General features: G+C 40.9%; 1 protein-coding gene across 2 annotated transcripts in view; it reads right to left on the bottom strand.

The window, feature by feature from the left end:
* Window positions 1-4,794: 4,794 nt before the first annotated feature.
* The window catches only part of LOC109851876, a 31,754-nt gene continuing 20,574 nt past the window's right edge, over window positions 4,795-15,974 (bottom strand). For both annotated transcript variants that reach the window (XM_020422405.1, XM_020422406.1), the window contains exons 8-14: window positions 12,035-12,346; window positions 11,529-11,905; window positions 11,139-11,405; window positions 10,360-10,813; window positions 8,032-10,205; window positions 7,721-7,920; window positions 4,795-7,521 (exon numbers count right to left, since the gene is read on the bottom strand). In XM_020422405.1, coding sequence (XP_020277994.1) covers window positions 6,798-7,521; window positions 7,721-7,920; window positions 8,032-10,205; window positions 10,360-10,813; window positions 11,139-11,405; window positions 11,529-11,905; window positions 12,035-12,346 — 4,508 coding nt within the window. In that variant the 3' untranslated portion in view covers window positions 4,795-6,797. The remainder of the gene's footprint in view (window positions 7,522-7,720; window positions 7,921-8,031; window positions 10,206-10,359; window positions 10,814-11,138; window positions 11,406-11,528; window positions 11,906-12,034; window positions 12,347-15,974) is intronic.

The following is a 15,974-nucleotide window of genomic DNA, read 5'->3' as shown; positions in this document are numbered from 1 at the left end:
ACACTGACGCATTTTAATTTACAACTGTCAAGACAACCGGAAAAGACAGCCATTTATAATTCCAATAGAACATGTGAGTTAACTTACCTGGGGGTCTTGGAATTATGTTCGAATTTTTTTCTTTGTATAAGCTTTGTACACGCGATTGTCATTTATGTATTCCTAATTTTTATACGAATCGAAATGATGAAAAAATTCTCATGGAAAAAGTTTCATAACAGAAATATGTAATAGTTATTAGAAAATAATGTGTAAAACTTTCGCATTTGTTGTCATCCGCATACCAAGTTGCCTTTTGTAAACGCGTGCTCTTATTTATACACGATATTCTGTAATTTTATTGTAGTATGTGTATAAGAAGACGCAAGAGCGTTTTGACTGCGGAGGAAGCGTGTGAAGGGGAAAAGTAATCTTGTGATTTTGCGCAAGATGAATATAAAGTTTATACTAAAGAGAGATTTCGTGTAGTGTATTATTATTTTATGAAACATATTTCACCGGAAACGTATTTGTTGTATCGTTCAACGAAGCAACGCGAAAAGGTGTTCGTAAATATACTATATATACATACACATACATACGTGTAATATATTTTGTATGCGCTTTGTATAAAACGAAATAAAAGTGAGACCAAAAGAATCCGTCCGTAATGAAAAAAATCGTCAGTCTTCTCGCGTTCGTCGTTAAAGTTTGGAACATTCGTTTTAGAAGAGCGAAAGAACGGTTGGGCGAAAAGCGAGAGATTTTTGATGCTCGTTATTTTATAACGGAGGTGATTTTTATTTCAACAAAAATAACAATTTACATTGAACTGTTTTGATAATAATATTATCATGTTTATGCTACAATTCTGTAGTTTTTTTTTTTTTACTGTAGGCGTGGTATGCTCTCGCTCGCTATAATTTTATTTTTTTTTCAATTACTTTGTTTTTATTTTATTTTATTTTATTTTTGTAATGAGTCGCATTTTAACAGAGCGTGTTGTTTTTTTGTGTGGATAATAATCACGTTTTTTTTTTCGTAGGTAGATTAGAAGAAGTGTTTTCGCTTATAGTTTTCTTCATCGTTTCTTTTGCGTCCTCTTCCTTTTTCTCTTCTTCTTCACTTGTGTCTCAGCCTGACGTTCTGCGATCGCGCGTATATGCGTTGTTATTATTATTATTATTATTATATAATTATATATAATAATAATTAATTATTATAATACAACAATCGGGAGGGAACTGTGTATATCTCGGCGTTATATCGTTATTATTTACAAGACTTGTGTTTCCTTCGCGCTTTTACGGCGTAAAGGGATCGAACGAGACATAGACACACCAAGAACAAACTCTTAGCTGATCATTTCCTCTCTTTTCCACGGGTTACAAATGTGTGAGTGCAAGACATACATATACACGCGTGTTTCGCTTTCACGTTGCTTAAAACTCTAAATAGTTTCTAGATGATGATATTTCGTACGGTTAGCAGCGATGTGGTTGAAACTCGCGCCGTGCCGTTTCTTCGGAAAACGCGCATCTGTCCCTCTCTCGAGAAACAAAATCATATCATTGTATATGTGTGTGTGTGTGTCTTTGTATTTTCTTTTATGTATGCCTGTTGTGTGCAATAACGCACTTTGTGTGTACGTCCGCGAGATGTAAACGGCTTCCTCGAAGAATTAAAAAAACAAATCGAAGAGACTGTTCGATCACTTACAAGATTTTCTTCCTCGCTCGAAACTTTAATTTTTTCGATTTCAATTTAATTTTCGCTAATGCATGGATGTACACTCTTTATATATAATTGTAAAAATTATGTGATTTATCAATAGTTTTTTCTTGTTTTTTTTAAATGAACAAAACACAATACATGTATTTTACATAAATTTCCGACGTAGAATACAAAATTTAATCTTGCAATGAATTTGTACGGAGAGATTTTCTGAAGAGTACGCCTTTTTTAAAAAAAAACGCTAATTGAGAAGCGTTACATAATTTTTCTTGTTTTCGTCGTCTTTTAATTTGTTCGCGCGCGAGAGAGGGATTGTGTCACACGGGTCGAAAAGTGTGAGAATCGCTCACGAGCAGAATCGATCCGTACGAAAAACTCGACACCCTAAAAACCTGTTCGCAAACCTGTATCACGTATCAACGAAAGGGAGTTCGTGTACGTTCTCGCTACATGCCGGTGTATTATGTACACGCTGAGTACTTTTTTCTCTCTTTCTCACGGAGCGGAATGGGGAGGAAGAATTTATTAATTCGTCATTATTCTTGTGTGCATGTGTGTCTGTGTATGTGTGTATGTGTTTCGTGCTTTGTACACGCAGACCCGTTTGTATATGTGTGTGTGTGTGTGTGTGTTCACACGCGCGTACTTATTTATACAATCAAGAAAGCTGCTCCCTTAAAAAGATCTCGATCACGCGCGCGCGCGCGCGAGCGCAAGTAATCTCATCCGGAATGGTGCAACTCCAGCACACTATATATATGGAGGAGGAAATACAATGAATTCAATGAGAGATGAAGTGTGTAAAATAAAATTTATACAAGTGGAGGAAACGTGATGAGAGCGATAATAAGACGGGGAGGACGTTTCAAAAGGCATCCCGATATCCTGCAATTAATACAAATCCTTTTAGACGTCGTGAGTTGTTCTCTCGTGAAGCCTCCTTGACACATTTTTTTAAATGCTCTATAGATTTTTTTTTCTTGCGTTTAAAAATGACGTTTTGTTTTTCTTCTTTTTTTTTTTTTTTTTTTTTTTTCAAACGTCTTTCGGTTTTCTGTCGGTCTGCTTCGGGGGAGGGGGGGGACTGAACTGGACTCGCACCGCTCTTTTCTCGCAACATCTTCCTTTTTTTCTTCTTCGACGACGGAAACGATCGCTATAAACGCGGGCTTTGTGTGTCGCTCAGGTACTATACGAGGAGGAGAAAACGTGGATGCGGCCGAGGACACCCTCTTCCAAATACACACGAAGTACGAAGATTGAGCCACGGCTGTCGCACGTTGTCGTATGTGGTAAAATGTTTTTCGCTTATGTGCCTTGGGCTAACTAGATTAATTCGCTTCTTTCTGCGGTGTGTATACATATGCGTGTTGCGCGCGCGCGTGCGTTTGTGTGTACTCATTCGCACACACGCGCCGACACGCATACATATCTATATTATATAATTCATCTTATACTCTGGAAGCATACGATAGTTTTTTTGTCGGGTTTTCAACAGTTATTTTGTACAATAAAAAATCTTCGAAGATGCGCACTTTCGTAACAGAGCGCTACATTTATAATTCTATGGGACTCACTGATTCTCCTCGCGTCTTTGTTGCACGAAGCGGTTGAGGCGTGTGTGTGACACGTGTGTCAAAAATCGCAAAAGTGTGGGAGAAACGCGTCTTTCGTCTGACATACACATATCACATGCGAGACAACACAACTTGCGCGAAGAGAACATTCGCGACAGTGTGTGTGAGATGAGTAATTTTTTTGAGCACGCACGTTGTGCGCGCAGCGCTCAGTAAAGAAGACAGAAAAAAGAAAGAAACAAAAATATCGTGTGTATAATATTATATTTTGTAACAACAAGAAGGAGGAAAGTAACATAAAAAATGCCGATATTAAGGGAAGAACAAATGAGAAAATTTTGAAGGGTTAATATAATAATAATAATAATAATAATAATAATAATATATATATAAATANACGACGTCGTTGATTTTCAGCTCTTTTTTCAAGACATTGTCGATCAAATTCTTCTTTTTCTTCTGGAGTACAATATATTTTACGTTTTGGCATTTTGTGTAAATATAAAAATATATATTATATATATATATATATATTATAATATATATATATATATTAATAATAATATATATGTAAAACTTTTAAAATATTATGTATATGTTTCGTACGTATGTCTCTTGTAAAATACAAAGAACGCTTTCTCCCTCACGTACTTAGTACGATTAACACAGCTCTCAACCGTTTCATGTAAAAAACAAAAAAAAAAAAAGAACGAACAAAAAGAATCGGTAAGAGTTGCATTCACGAGCTCCCCTTCTCAGAACGCATTGTTTTGCTAACTAGAGATGAAAGATATTAAACTGTCAAACTTTCGTAAGCGCAGTGAAGAAAATAAAAGGATAATGGAAGAAAAGAGATTGACACGCTCGTTTACATGTGTATAAGATCTAGGATAATATAAAAGAAACCAAATAGTACGAATAAAGATTAATTATTTGATCGCCAGCGTACGAATAGAGGCAGTCATCTTTGTACAATAAATCTCTGTAGAGTCTTGATATCTCTCAGTCACACGAAATGATGCGAAATACATAGAACGAGACGAATAAGAATCCGGCGGAAAAAGCGGTGATTCGTGATGCAGCGAAAATTGCACGTAGAAAGAAACAACATTTTTGTATTTTTTCTTTTTTTTGTTTTTTCGCGATGATGACGTTTTAAAAAATTCTTCGACATCGAACGATGAAGAAATAAAAACGCGGACTGCGCAGAACAGTCGGAGCTACGTCGCGTACAAATATAAAATTAGGCTGTATAAAAAGTATTTATATACACACACATACACACATATAAACGCACACGTATGCTTACACACACGTATACGCGCGTATAATAAAACACATGCGTGTAAGCGTACGTGTATCTCTTGTGCATATGTGCTCGATAGACTGTACACATTCAAGATTCAGATGTGTGTGAAACAGATAAAATAAATCTACATCCAATTTCGCTTTGCGAATGATTAATTCCATCAAATTTAATTACCTGTTATATTTGTTATTATTATTTTTTTTTTTTCGTCGTCATTTATCAATAAGAGAACATAGTTCGGGAGAAAGTTTGCTTGTTGTTGTTGTTGTAGTTTTTTTTCTTTCCCTAAAATCAGTTCGTGTCTGTCTAAACCCCTAAAATGCTAGCTACGTCGATTTTTTTTTTTTTAATCGCTAAACCTAAAACTCCTTATTACAATAGCGTGTGTACGGATAATCTAGTCATCATATTTTACTTGCTCAACTTAGAAATTAATAATTAATATGTACTATTTACAACACTTAATGTTACAATTTTTTTTTTTCTATTTATATCTTCTCTCTTTAAATCCCATTTTTCACCAAGAGAAACGATGTTGAACGTTTTTGTTTTTTAATTCTCGTCGCCACAAAATATCTCGGTTTCGCTGTGTTGCACATGTGCCAGAATAAGTTGTACGGTATTTCTTTTCAGAATTTTCTCTCTCTCTCTCTCTCTCTCTTGCTCTGTCTCTCTAACCCTCTGTACTTTCTTTCTTATTTTTCTTTTTTTTTTTTTTTCATACTCTCTCAATCTCAGTTCAGACTACAGACTACACTTTGCACCGGTATATAACACAGTTGAACTTATTAATCCCAGATACATCACAGATTCATTCCAAATAAAAACACACATCGCCCTCATCAGCGTTTATATCATCATTACCGCGCTCTCTTAACAATTACACACTTTTCATTTTTATGTACAAAAGAAGCGTCTGGATTTTCTGTTTATTGTGAACATGAGATGTACATATTACAGCCCTAGATGTTCCATAGATCGAATTACGTGCGGCATCAAATGTCATTTTCGCGGGCTTTATCCGAGTCCAAGTCGATGTAAAAATTTTATATATAAATTTTACTTCGATTTGAACGGGATTCGTCGAGCGTATATTCAAAAATGAAAAGACTCAATAGACCCGTATCCGTTCGAAAGTTTTACTTTTACATCGTGTTTTTCTTTTTTTCTTTTTTGCCAAAAACGAAATGCATCATGTATCGCGTCTGCAAATATATCGAAAAAAAAAAAACTTAAAAAGTAGAAAAAATATATACACACATAGGCGAGAGAGTATACATTATTTATAACGATTATATGTATAACGACTTCTTTCGACAGTTTGTTTTTTTTTTTCTTCTAAACTATCGCGTCCACGAGTTCTCGTAAAACTGAAATTCGATATTACTCATGTAATTCGCAAGAATTAAAAAAAAAACAGGAATTCACGCGTTTAGATCGGCGATTAAATTGTAATTAGTGTTTCGTTTCATGTTTATAATATATTTTTATATATAAACCTTAATATCTCCAATATTGGCATTTATAAATTATACACCGTATATATAAAGTAAACTGATAGATTAAAATTAGTGTCAGTATATATAATCAACTCTGAAAGCTCTGACGCAGCAACACCACGAAAAACATAAATATAAAATCAAATATTTGATTTGTAAATTGTTCTTTCTTCTTTTGCGCTCCGCGGGAATGATTTTATTTTATTTTATTTTTTGACTAAAAATATATTAACGAAATTAAAGACAGAATTTGTAAAACAACAATATCGGGCGGGGGAGAAGGGACTTTGTTTTTAAAACATTACATACGTTATAATCTCCACTCGTCACACGCGTTGGAGATCGCACAATGTTCATATTTATATATATATATATATGTGTATATATATATAATTATCTACATATGTATAACTATATGCGTATATATAAAAAGAAGAAGTCCTCTTAAATTAGAAATTTTGGCGATTGATAATAACGCATAAATGTTATAGGCTTCCTTATGACCTTTTTTTTTTTTTTTTTCAGCGTCAATTAATCGTCCAATTCAATTATCGCACAATCGATAATCACTAGTGAATAATAGACTAAGAAACGTGTGTCACAGCATTTCTCTCTCTGTATATTCTCGCAATAGCTGTATGTTGATGCACTAAATGGAGTAAGTCACGCTACAGCTGAATAGGCAATAGAAGACGATTATCAATCCTCATCCGAGAGCGGTTCGTATTGCGCGGATAGTAAAGGCGCTGGCTCGGCCTGCATCTGTTCCGACTTCACCGAGGTGGATGTGGTCGCGGCGGGTGGCGGGGCTGGAGGTGGACCCGTGTGCACTCCTAGCGCACTAAACGGATAAAATGTGGTGGTAGCCGCGGGCGTAGGCGGGGGTGGTGGCTGCTCACGAGTCGGATTGCCTGTGTCATCAACCACCATCTCGCCGGTACTGCCACTCCCGCTACCACCACCGCTACCGGACGGGCTTCTCTCTACGTTTCCCGCACCTGCCCCTTTCTCATCCTTCTCGGTTGTAACAATAGAGCTGCCGCTTCCGTTTCTGTCTGAGCCAACATCGCCACCACCGGCGGCCTTATCATCTTCGGTGCGCATCACTTCGACGATCTTATTCTTCACGTAATCGAACGGTGATATCTGATGCGGCTTGTTGGAAGGAGTTCCGGAACTAGATGTGGCAGTGCTCGATTCGTAGAAGTGACGTCCGTAATGATTGGTAGTCGCTTCCGGCGGCGAAACCGGTTCGACCGAGTGATGCTGTTGCTTTCCGGAGGACTGGTGTTGTTGTTGCTGCTGTTGCTGCGTCTGTTCGAACTGTTGCCGAGTGAAAGCTCGCATCATCTCGTCTCCGCTCTTCACTGGGTCAGACTCGTTAAGTTTACGTCTCTTCCACGACGATTCCTCAATTTGATATCTGTTGTTTCGAAGAAAAAACATGATAATACGTAATATTTTAAAATCTTTAAAAACTATTGATTTTTTTGTTTAGATTTTCTGTGAATATAAAATTCAAGTTTACACGAAGCACAAAAATTCGATCGAATAAAACTAAATTGGAAGAAAAATGCGAAAATTGCACAACTGCTTTATGTATATTTGGCGCGGACACTTACGTCGTATAAGATCTGAGATACGATGACTGATGTGTGGCATAATCCTTAGATACAATACGATCGACGTGTTCGCCGACGGTCATTGCTGTTTTGCTACCGCCGCTACCATTGCCACTTGCAGCGTTACCGCTGCCACTTCCTTCGCCAGCGGGACTGTGAGCTATACCGTTTGGCTCTTGCTGCGTTTCGCGATGAAAGCCCTACAAGAACAAACGCGATTTACAAAAATAATATACAATTTAATATCAGAAATTAAAACAATAAAGAGAAGCGTAGATTGTGCCGAATAAAAAAAAGAGACAATTATTTACCTGAAAAAGACGATCGCCAGCACGTGTCGGCTGATTCGCTGAAGAACCGCTTCCACCGGAGTTCTCATTTGATCCTTGATTGATCTGATGTGTAATAATTGCATCTATAATAGTAGCAGCGGTGAGAGTCGACGAGTCATTTTGTTGTTGATTGGATTGATTTTGTCGCGATGACGACTGTTGTTGCTGCTGCGATTGCTGAGACTGCAGTCGAGACGACTGTGAGAATCCGCTACTCAATAATCTCGACGACTCTCTGTCTTGTTGCTGTTGCTGATCTCTGTGACACATCATGGAGAGGTGCATTTGTTGCCTCCTATCAGCTTCCATACGTTGTTGTTGCTGTAGATGCGCGAGCTCCCGATGGTCGCGATGCGCTTGCTGCACAGCCAGACGATGTTCCGCTTGTTGAATTTCTTTTTCACGCTGAATAAATTTCTCCTGAAGGAATCTATCTTGCTGCATGTCCTTCTCGCGTTGCTGCTGCTGCTGCAGACGATGCTGTTCGTGCTCCCTCTCGCGTTGCGCTGCTGCTGCCGCCGCCATTTGTTGATGAATTTCTTTCTCTCGCTGCTGATGAATAAATCGATCGTGCTGGATCTCCTTTTCTCGAGCTTGTTGTAAACGAGCGTGCATATCCTTGTGCTCGTGCATGTCCTTTCGCTGCTGCGCAAGACGATGTTCCTGCTGCTGAATATCTTTCTCCCGCTGGATGTTTGCAAGACGATGTTCCAACTGGTGCAGGTGCTGTTGTTCCTTTTCACGATGCGCTTCTTTCTCTCGCAAATGAACGAGTTCCCTGTCACGTTGATCGCGCTGATGGTGCGCCGCTGCAGCTGCCATCGCCAGTCTGTGTTCGGCCTGCATTGTCATGTGACGATCTTGTTGTATCCGTATGTCTTGCTCCCGAAATGCCCGGTTGTTATCAAAACGGTCGGCCATCAAACGATCGGCCATAGTTTTTCCAAGACCTTCGTGTCCACTACTGCCAGTCGCGGCTGGATGACCATGCGGATGCGGCACCGGAAGACTTGGTTGCTGCACTGCCACATCCACCAGACTAGAGAATGCCTCCAAACCCGGTGGCGGAGGCGGATAGTGCATCTGCTTTTGCGGATTATGCCTCTGAATGACGCCTTGTCGTGGCTGCGTATGCGTCTGCGGTGGAGGAGGCGTGCTAGCGTAATAGAGAGTTGAAGATGGTGGTGGCGGCGGTTCGCTCTTAACCGTCTCGTTGGCAGCAGACGCGCCACCACCACTACTCCGGGCGCGTGCGTGCATTTGTTGGCTAGTAATATAGTCGTTCATAATGATTTGCCGACTTGACAATTGCTGTTCCATTGTGTAACTAGGCGGTGGACACGCGGCGGCTGAGTAAGAATTATACTGACTACCACCGTGGCTTACCACGACGGCCGGCGACGCCACTTGACTACTAACGGGAACTTGTCCCGGAGGTGGAACGTTGCTGCCGCCCGTGACAGGCGAGTGTCGAATGGGGCGATGATAGTCATACATCGGCGCGCCGCGTTTATCCATTGCAAATGGCATTACCGGTGTACCTTGAGTAATTGATCCTCCAGTTTCTTTTGGAGCCCCTGGACCGGCGGAAGTATTGACAGCACCGCCACTGCTACCACGTTCAGCAATGTTGGCGTTACCACCACCCGCCGGAGGTTCAGGCTTCAATAAACTCTGTAATAGATCGTTATAACGCATTGGCGTACCATGCGTGATAGAACCACCCTTGTGTCCCGGTGTACCCATGCTGCTCAATTTTGGCGACAATTTCGGGTGAGGCGGTGGTACGTTAACTTTATTCATCTTCGGTGTGATGGGAGCCTGCGGTCGCGGTGATGAAGAGTAGACCAGAGGACTCTTCGCGCCGCGTCCTTGTTCAGGGTGAGGCGCATGAGAATGATAGTACGCACTCGGAGGTGGTTCTGATCGATACAACGTGACCGTAGGCGGTGGTTTGTGCATTTGCATCGAGTGATTATATTCTTGTTGCACTCGAGGTTTCTTGATGCTTAAATCCAACGTACCCTCCGTTTCCCGAAGAGCCTGTTGTACTTGCATAACAACCAGACCTTCCTTAGGGAGTAAATCCGATGACGAGGCTTGACTACTGGGTGGTGCAGGCGGACAGGGTGTAATGGTGGCTTGCATTTGCCCTGAAATAATGAAATAAATAAATAAATACATGTAGAACAAATTTTTGACACAAATTTCAAATAACCTAATTTGTATTTTATGTATACAACGTTTCCCATCTACGAATTCAGTGTGTATATGTGAATATAACAATATTATTAATCAAATACTTACCGATCTGTTGTGGACTTGGGGCAGAACGATGACTGTGATGAGGTCCCGAAACAACAGAAAGCGTTGCGAGTGAGTCTCTATTGGACGATAACGGAGTATTATTCGATATGTTCGAGCTAGCTTTGTAGCTGCGAACGTATGCTATGTCATTACGATGATCCGTCTTCAAAATACTGGATATTGTCGGTGTAGCGGAGCTATTAGGCGCTGATGATCCGCTATCGGATGGACTGTTAAAATTACGTTTTAATTGCATTTCTATTACACCAACCATAAGATCTTTGACAGTAATAGGATCGTTATTTGGTGGCGAATGAACGACCGACGGATGCTCATGTTTGTGTCGCTGATTTTGTTGTTGTAATGACGGCGTGTTGTTATTGGCGGACGTCAGAGTGACTACAACACCGCCATTATCTAAATCAGCACCTCCCTGACCTTCGTCCGCTGTCTCCTGAAACAATTAGCGCACCTCTATCAGACGGCCCTATCGTGCGAAAAAAATATTGTCTTACATCTTATCGTTCGTTAATCTTAGAGTGTTAACTATTTTCAAGAGCCGCTCGATGACGGTTTGCTTATTTTTAACGTTTCGCGATTAATCTCTAATTTTTGTAAAAAAAAAAAAAAACAAACAAACAAATAATGACATAAGCAATTGTACAGTAAGCATTTTACAGGCAGCATTTTCTATATATATATATATTATATTTTTTATTCTATTTTCTATCCTAGAGCAAGGCAAACTAAAAAGGACTTCCTTAGGAATTTCGTCTTACCGTGGCAGAACTATCATAATCTTCCCTGGTGCCACCACTAGATGCAGCGACAGTTGTGCTTGAAGACTGGTGAGAAGTGCCAGGTGGTACAAGCGACACTACCGCTATGTCCGAGAGTTTTTCACCGATTTTCTGTTCCGTGGATCGTTGGAAAGACATCGGTAGTGACGTCGACGCTGTTGTGGGTTCGTGAGATGTTACTCCTTGATTGTTACCGGTCATGGCCGCAGGACTGCCTGCGCTAGCGGTATCACTCGAATCGTGTACCTAGAAATGAGAAAGGTAAAAAATGAATGCAAGTTTTTTCAAGTTAATTGCACAAACAAATTCTATAAAATGATGTTAAATTTCGTTTCTACACATAAATGAAATCAATTTGAAAAAACTCACGACAAGTTCGTCGCAGCTGCTGGTACTGCTGCCGCTTTCCTCCTCGTCCGTTAGACACGGTCTTCGTTCTTCGCCCAACGATGCGTAATACTCGGCCACAACTTGATCCAGGCTGAGCTTCTTTCGATAAGCGAGATAATAATTCTTGCACTGATGATTCGTCTTGCCGGGTATCTGCTCGGCGACTTTCGGCCAATTGGTGCCGTGTTCGCGAAGCGCTCTTCGAAGCTGTTCCAATTCCTCGTCCGTCCATTGTCGGGACAACGCGTCGGCGCCGTCCTCAGACACTTCGGTGCTACCGGTGAGATGAGGTGCCAAACGACGCGATATACGGCTAAAGCAAGCCGAGCAGCATTTTGTCGCGCTATTTGGTATCTCTGAAATAATCGAGACGAAAGTGTGATTTAGATAATTTGCGAAATGTATGTGTGATATGATAAATAAATAAAAAAAAAATAAAAAATAAAAAATCTAATACTCTCGAAGAGGTGTATATAAATGCTTACGGAATTCCTGAGCTATCGGTTCGCGGATTTCCGGCGGCAGGTCCTGCCATTTGGCGGGCAAGGCTCTGAGCCGTTTCACTCTGGACTTCGAGCTGCTCAGATTTGGACAGCCGGGCAATGGACAGGCTGTGTAACGTCCTCTTACGGCCTTGCACCTACACGTATTGCAAACACGTGCGCCAGGAGGCACCTGATCCTCCCGTAATCCGTACTGCGACGCCTGGCTGCGCGGTAACGCGCGACTGTGCGCGCTTCCATCAACGACGTTTTGACATACAATGCAAGCGTGAGGTCCTATCTGTCTGCCACTCTCTGTAATAACAATAACAATAATAATTAAAAAAACCCCGGAAAAATCAAAATAGAGTGACTGCTATTAGAAATAACACAGGAAAAATATAATAATCGATGATTTAAGGCCTGATTTTAAAAAATGCGCAGTGATATATATTTTGTGGAACGTCAAAATTTTCAAATATAAAATATTCAATATCTTCTCACAATTATCTAAGATAAAACTAAATTTTAAAACTCGGAGGAATAAATTATCGACAACGAACAAATTCGCGAAATTGCAATCAAAGTTTGTGTTTTTCTCGAACGCGCAGGCAATGTGTCGAAATACGTTTTCGAATCGAGAGCGACGCGTTTCACGCGCTGATACGTCGCTAGGGCCAACGATAAGAATCAAATAAAATAAAAGCGTGTACAAGAGGCGACGGAGCGGATGCACGTGTGTGTGTGTGTGTTCATGGTGCAATATGCCGCACCATCACTACGTATATATATATGTGTGTGTGTGTGTGTGTCTAGATTTTATCGCGACGCAATTGCAATATGACGCACACTGTCGCTAAAAATGTCAAAGGGGTTGTCTATTGAAACGATTCGGCAACGCCAACGTATCTCCAACACGCGCTGTGAAATATAAATGCACGCGCGTGTCAGTCGTGTATTAATGCTCGACCATCGTGGGCCATTCCGAGTCGTTGGAGTCTACCTGTAAATGAGATTTCGACCAAGTCCGAAGTAGTTACAACAAAGTGACAATAATTAAATCCTCATCGTTCGGATATAATCATTTTTTTTTTTTTTTTTTTTAACTTTTGACAGTTGTTTGACATTTGTTTTTATATTTAAATAAAATAAGCTCCTCTTTCTTTTTCTTTGTACAATATGTTACAAATGTTTTATTAATGAATATTTCAAACACTCAATAGATCTCTCGATCTCTCGAACACGTCGTCTTTTTTATTCTTCGCGTTATTTTGTCAAAAAAAAAGACACTGTTTATTGTTTCTTTGGGAGTGTGCAAAATCGACTCGAGCCCGTTATTTTTGAAGCGGTGTTAATTCTCGAGCGCGACGATGCGCGGACGTCATTCGCAAAATGTTTCGCGCGGAAATAAACGTGCAACGCACAAACACATATATATATATATATATATATATATACGCGGGACTTCGCTTCCAGCGGCTATTTAGAGAATGTACTCGCGTTTATCCGCTATGAAATTGGGTAAATATAGTTAATCACGAGCCGCGCGGAAGGAACTCGAGTGAAAACGCGCGGAGCGTGGCGCAGGAGGAGCGAAGGGATGAAAAGCGGGGACGGACGCGGGGAAGAAGAGTTGGCGCACGGAAACGGAGCGAGAGACAGTATAATTACTCGAGACTCGGCTAATTAAGGACGCCCAATTAAAAAGTTCTGCCGTTCGTTCTTAGCCTCGCGCAAACGTCGGCATCGCTCGCTCGCTCGCTCGCTCGCCCGCTAAGTAAGATCGCTTTGATAGTTCGGCCCTTCTTGCCTGGGCGAAACTGCGTAAATTTACTCGCGTCAACAATTATCGCGAAATGTGAAATCGCGTGTGCAATAATTGCACCCGCGCGACTCACCGTCAACGAAAAACAAACAAAAAAATAGACAACCGTGCGTGATTTTCTTGCAGAAAATCCCAATCCCGCGATAATAATATCCCGCGTATATGTAATTTGCGATATATAATTATAATATATAATTATACACATATACCCACATATATATACATAATTATAATATTTCGCGAAATAAAAAATTTCAAAGAATTGAGATAAAAATATAGATTTAAGTAATTATTACATTGTACACACAAGAAACGTAAGTACATATTGAATTCTCGACAATCGCGCTTCGATAAGACAGAAACGCATGACCGACGGACTATAATCTAATTCAGCGCTAATTCGGAATTAATGAAAATCGGAATTAAACGATGGCCCGATCGATGCTTCGCCAATTATTTAGCAATCGGTACTCCTGGCTCCTTGTGTGTGTGTGTGTGTGTGTGTGTATTTATCTCTCTCTTTTTCTCCCTCTCTCCCTCTCCCTCTCTCTCTCTCTCTCTCGCGGACAACTTGTACATCGCGATAAATCGCGAATCCCGGATGCTGCGCATCTACTCTCCGGTGACCTGTCACACGCGAGAGCCCCGCGTCCTGCATGTCTTTCGTATTGTACGCGGGGATTATTGTTGACACGGAATTGCCAATGACATCGCGAGCGCGATCGCTGCAACGAACTGCGGAAGCCGGAATGTGCGAGAGAGTATATGAAACGCGCGCGCGCGCGCGCGTGTGAGCATCCGCGGCATACCGATTGGAAGAGTAGCCGGCGCGAAGCGGAGACGAGAATATTCGCGACACTGATTGGCAGGTATTCCCGAGAGCGAGAGAAAATCGCTCTCGTAATTCGCGCGCTCCCCCGGCCCTTGTGCGCGCACGGGATCGACAGGCCAAGTAGAACACGTGAAAATTTTTGCGCCGTGCATCTCCGAACGTGCGCGCGGCCTCGCCTGTGTTTGATTTCCGTAAAACGGAAAATACACGACATCGATATAATATATATGATACGCGGAAAATGCTACATGTATGTATACACGCGGAGCTTTTCGATTTTTCGCGATATTGCATCCCGTACATCCGATGTTTAATTCGTTAAATTTTTAATGTAATGTAAATTTTACATCGTTTTGGATAGACACACATAAATGTGGATGAACTTTATGAGCATCGACTCTTCGAAGAAAATATTCGAACAAGGGTCATTTAAGTAATGAGAAACATTAAAATATCTCTTCGTCGAGTACTGCGCGCGCGCACGCCTATATATTATTAAGCGCGTTAATAATTCTTTTCCGTTATTCTCTCCCGAATAGAAGAGAATTTTTGAGAACGTCGAGAAAGAGTATATATGCCGAGAAAATTCAACAACTCTCTCCTGGAGGGAGATGTGCGCCATTTAAATTTTTTCTTTCCGCGATAAGAAAAAATTCTTCGACACGTTTTTTCTCGTCGAGAGAAAAAAATGTTTCTTCGCGCGAAGTTGTTTCGCGCCGAAAAAAAGCGCGATGGTTACATCTCAACCACAAACGCGACAATCGTACGCGCGCCGATGGCCACCGCGCGGCGCGCGTACGACGGCACAAAGCGAATACAATAATACTCGCGGAATATAACGCGTGTCACGTGGAATAATTCGTAAAGTTCGTTTCCCCGCTCGTTTCCGAGCTATACTCAAAGTAATATGCTACACGCGGGGAGGGGAGCGATCCCGGGAGAGAGGTGCGGACCGAGCACCAGGTAAAGGAGAGTTAAAACTGGATGAAACGTCGTGATGAATAATTGATACGAGCTCATTCAATAGAGAACCCATGCGCAGTTACGCGATACATTGTAGCCGTTATTGTTATAGCCGCGTATAATGTTAACTCTCTCTCTCCCCCGCCTCCCGAGCGGGGGTAGAGTGAATTGCGTTTAATAAACAGTCTTGGAATTGCGAATGTATTTGCGATACACGCACAAGTTCAAACAAAAAGATTTAAATTAGATGATGAAACAAAATGCTCAAATACAAAATCGCTGATCGATGTAATTTTTTTTCTTTTTTCTTTTTTTTTTTTTTT

The sequence above is a fragment of the Pseudomyrmex gracilis genome, unplaced genomic scaffold (genome assembly GCF_002006095.1).
Source record: "Pseudomyrmex gracilis isolate BER0280 unplaced genomic scaffold, ASM200609v1 scaffold_22, whole genome shotgun sequence".
In the NCBI taxonomy this organism is placed as follows: Eukaryota; Metazoa; Arthropoda; class Insecta; order Hymenoptera; family Formicidae; genus Pseudomyrmex; species Pseudomyrmex gracilis.
The sequence above is the reverse complement of the archived record's forward strand: the minus strand, read 5'-3'. Positions and strand labels throughout refer to the sequence as shown.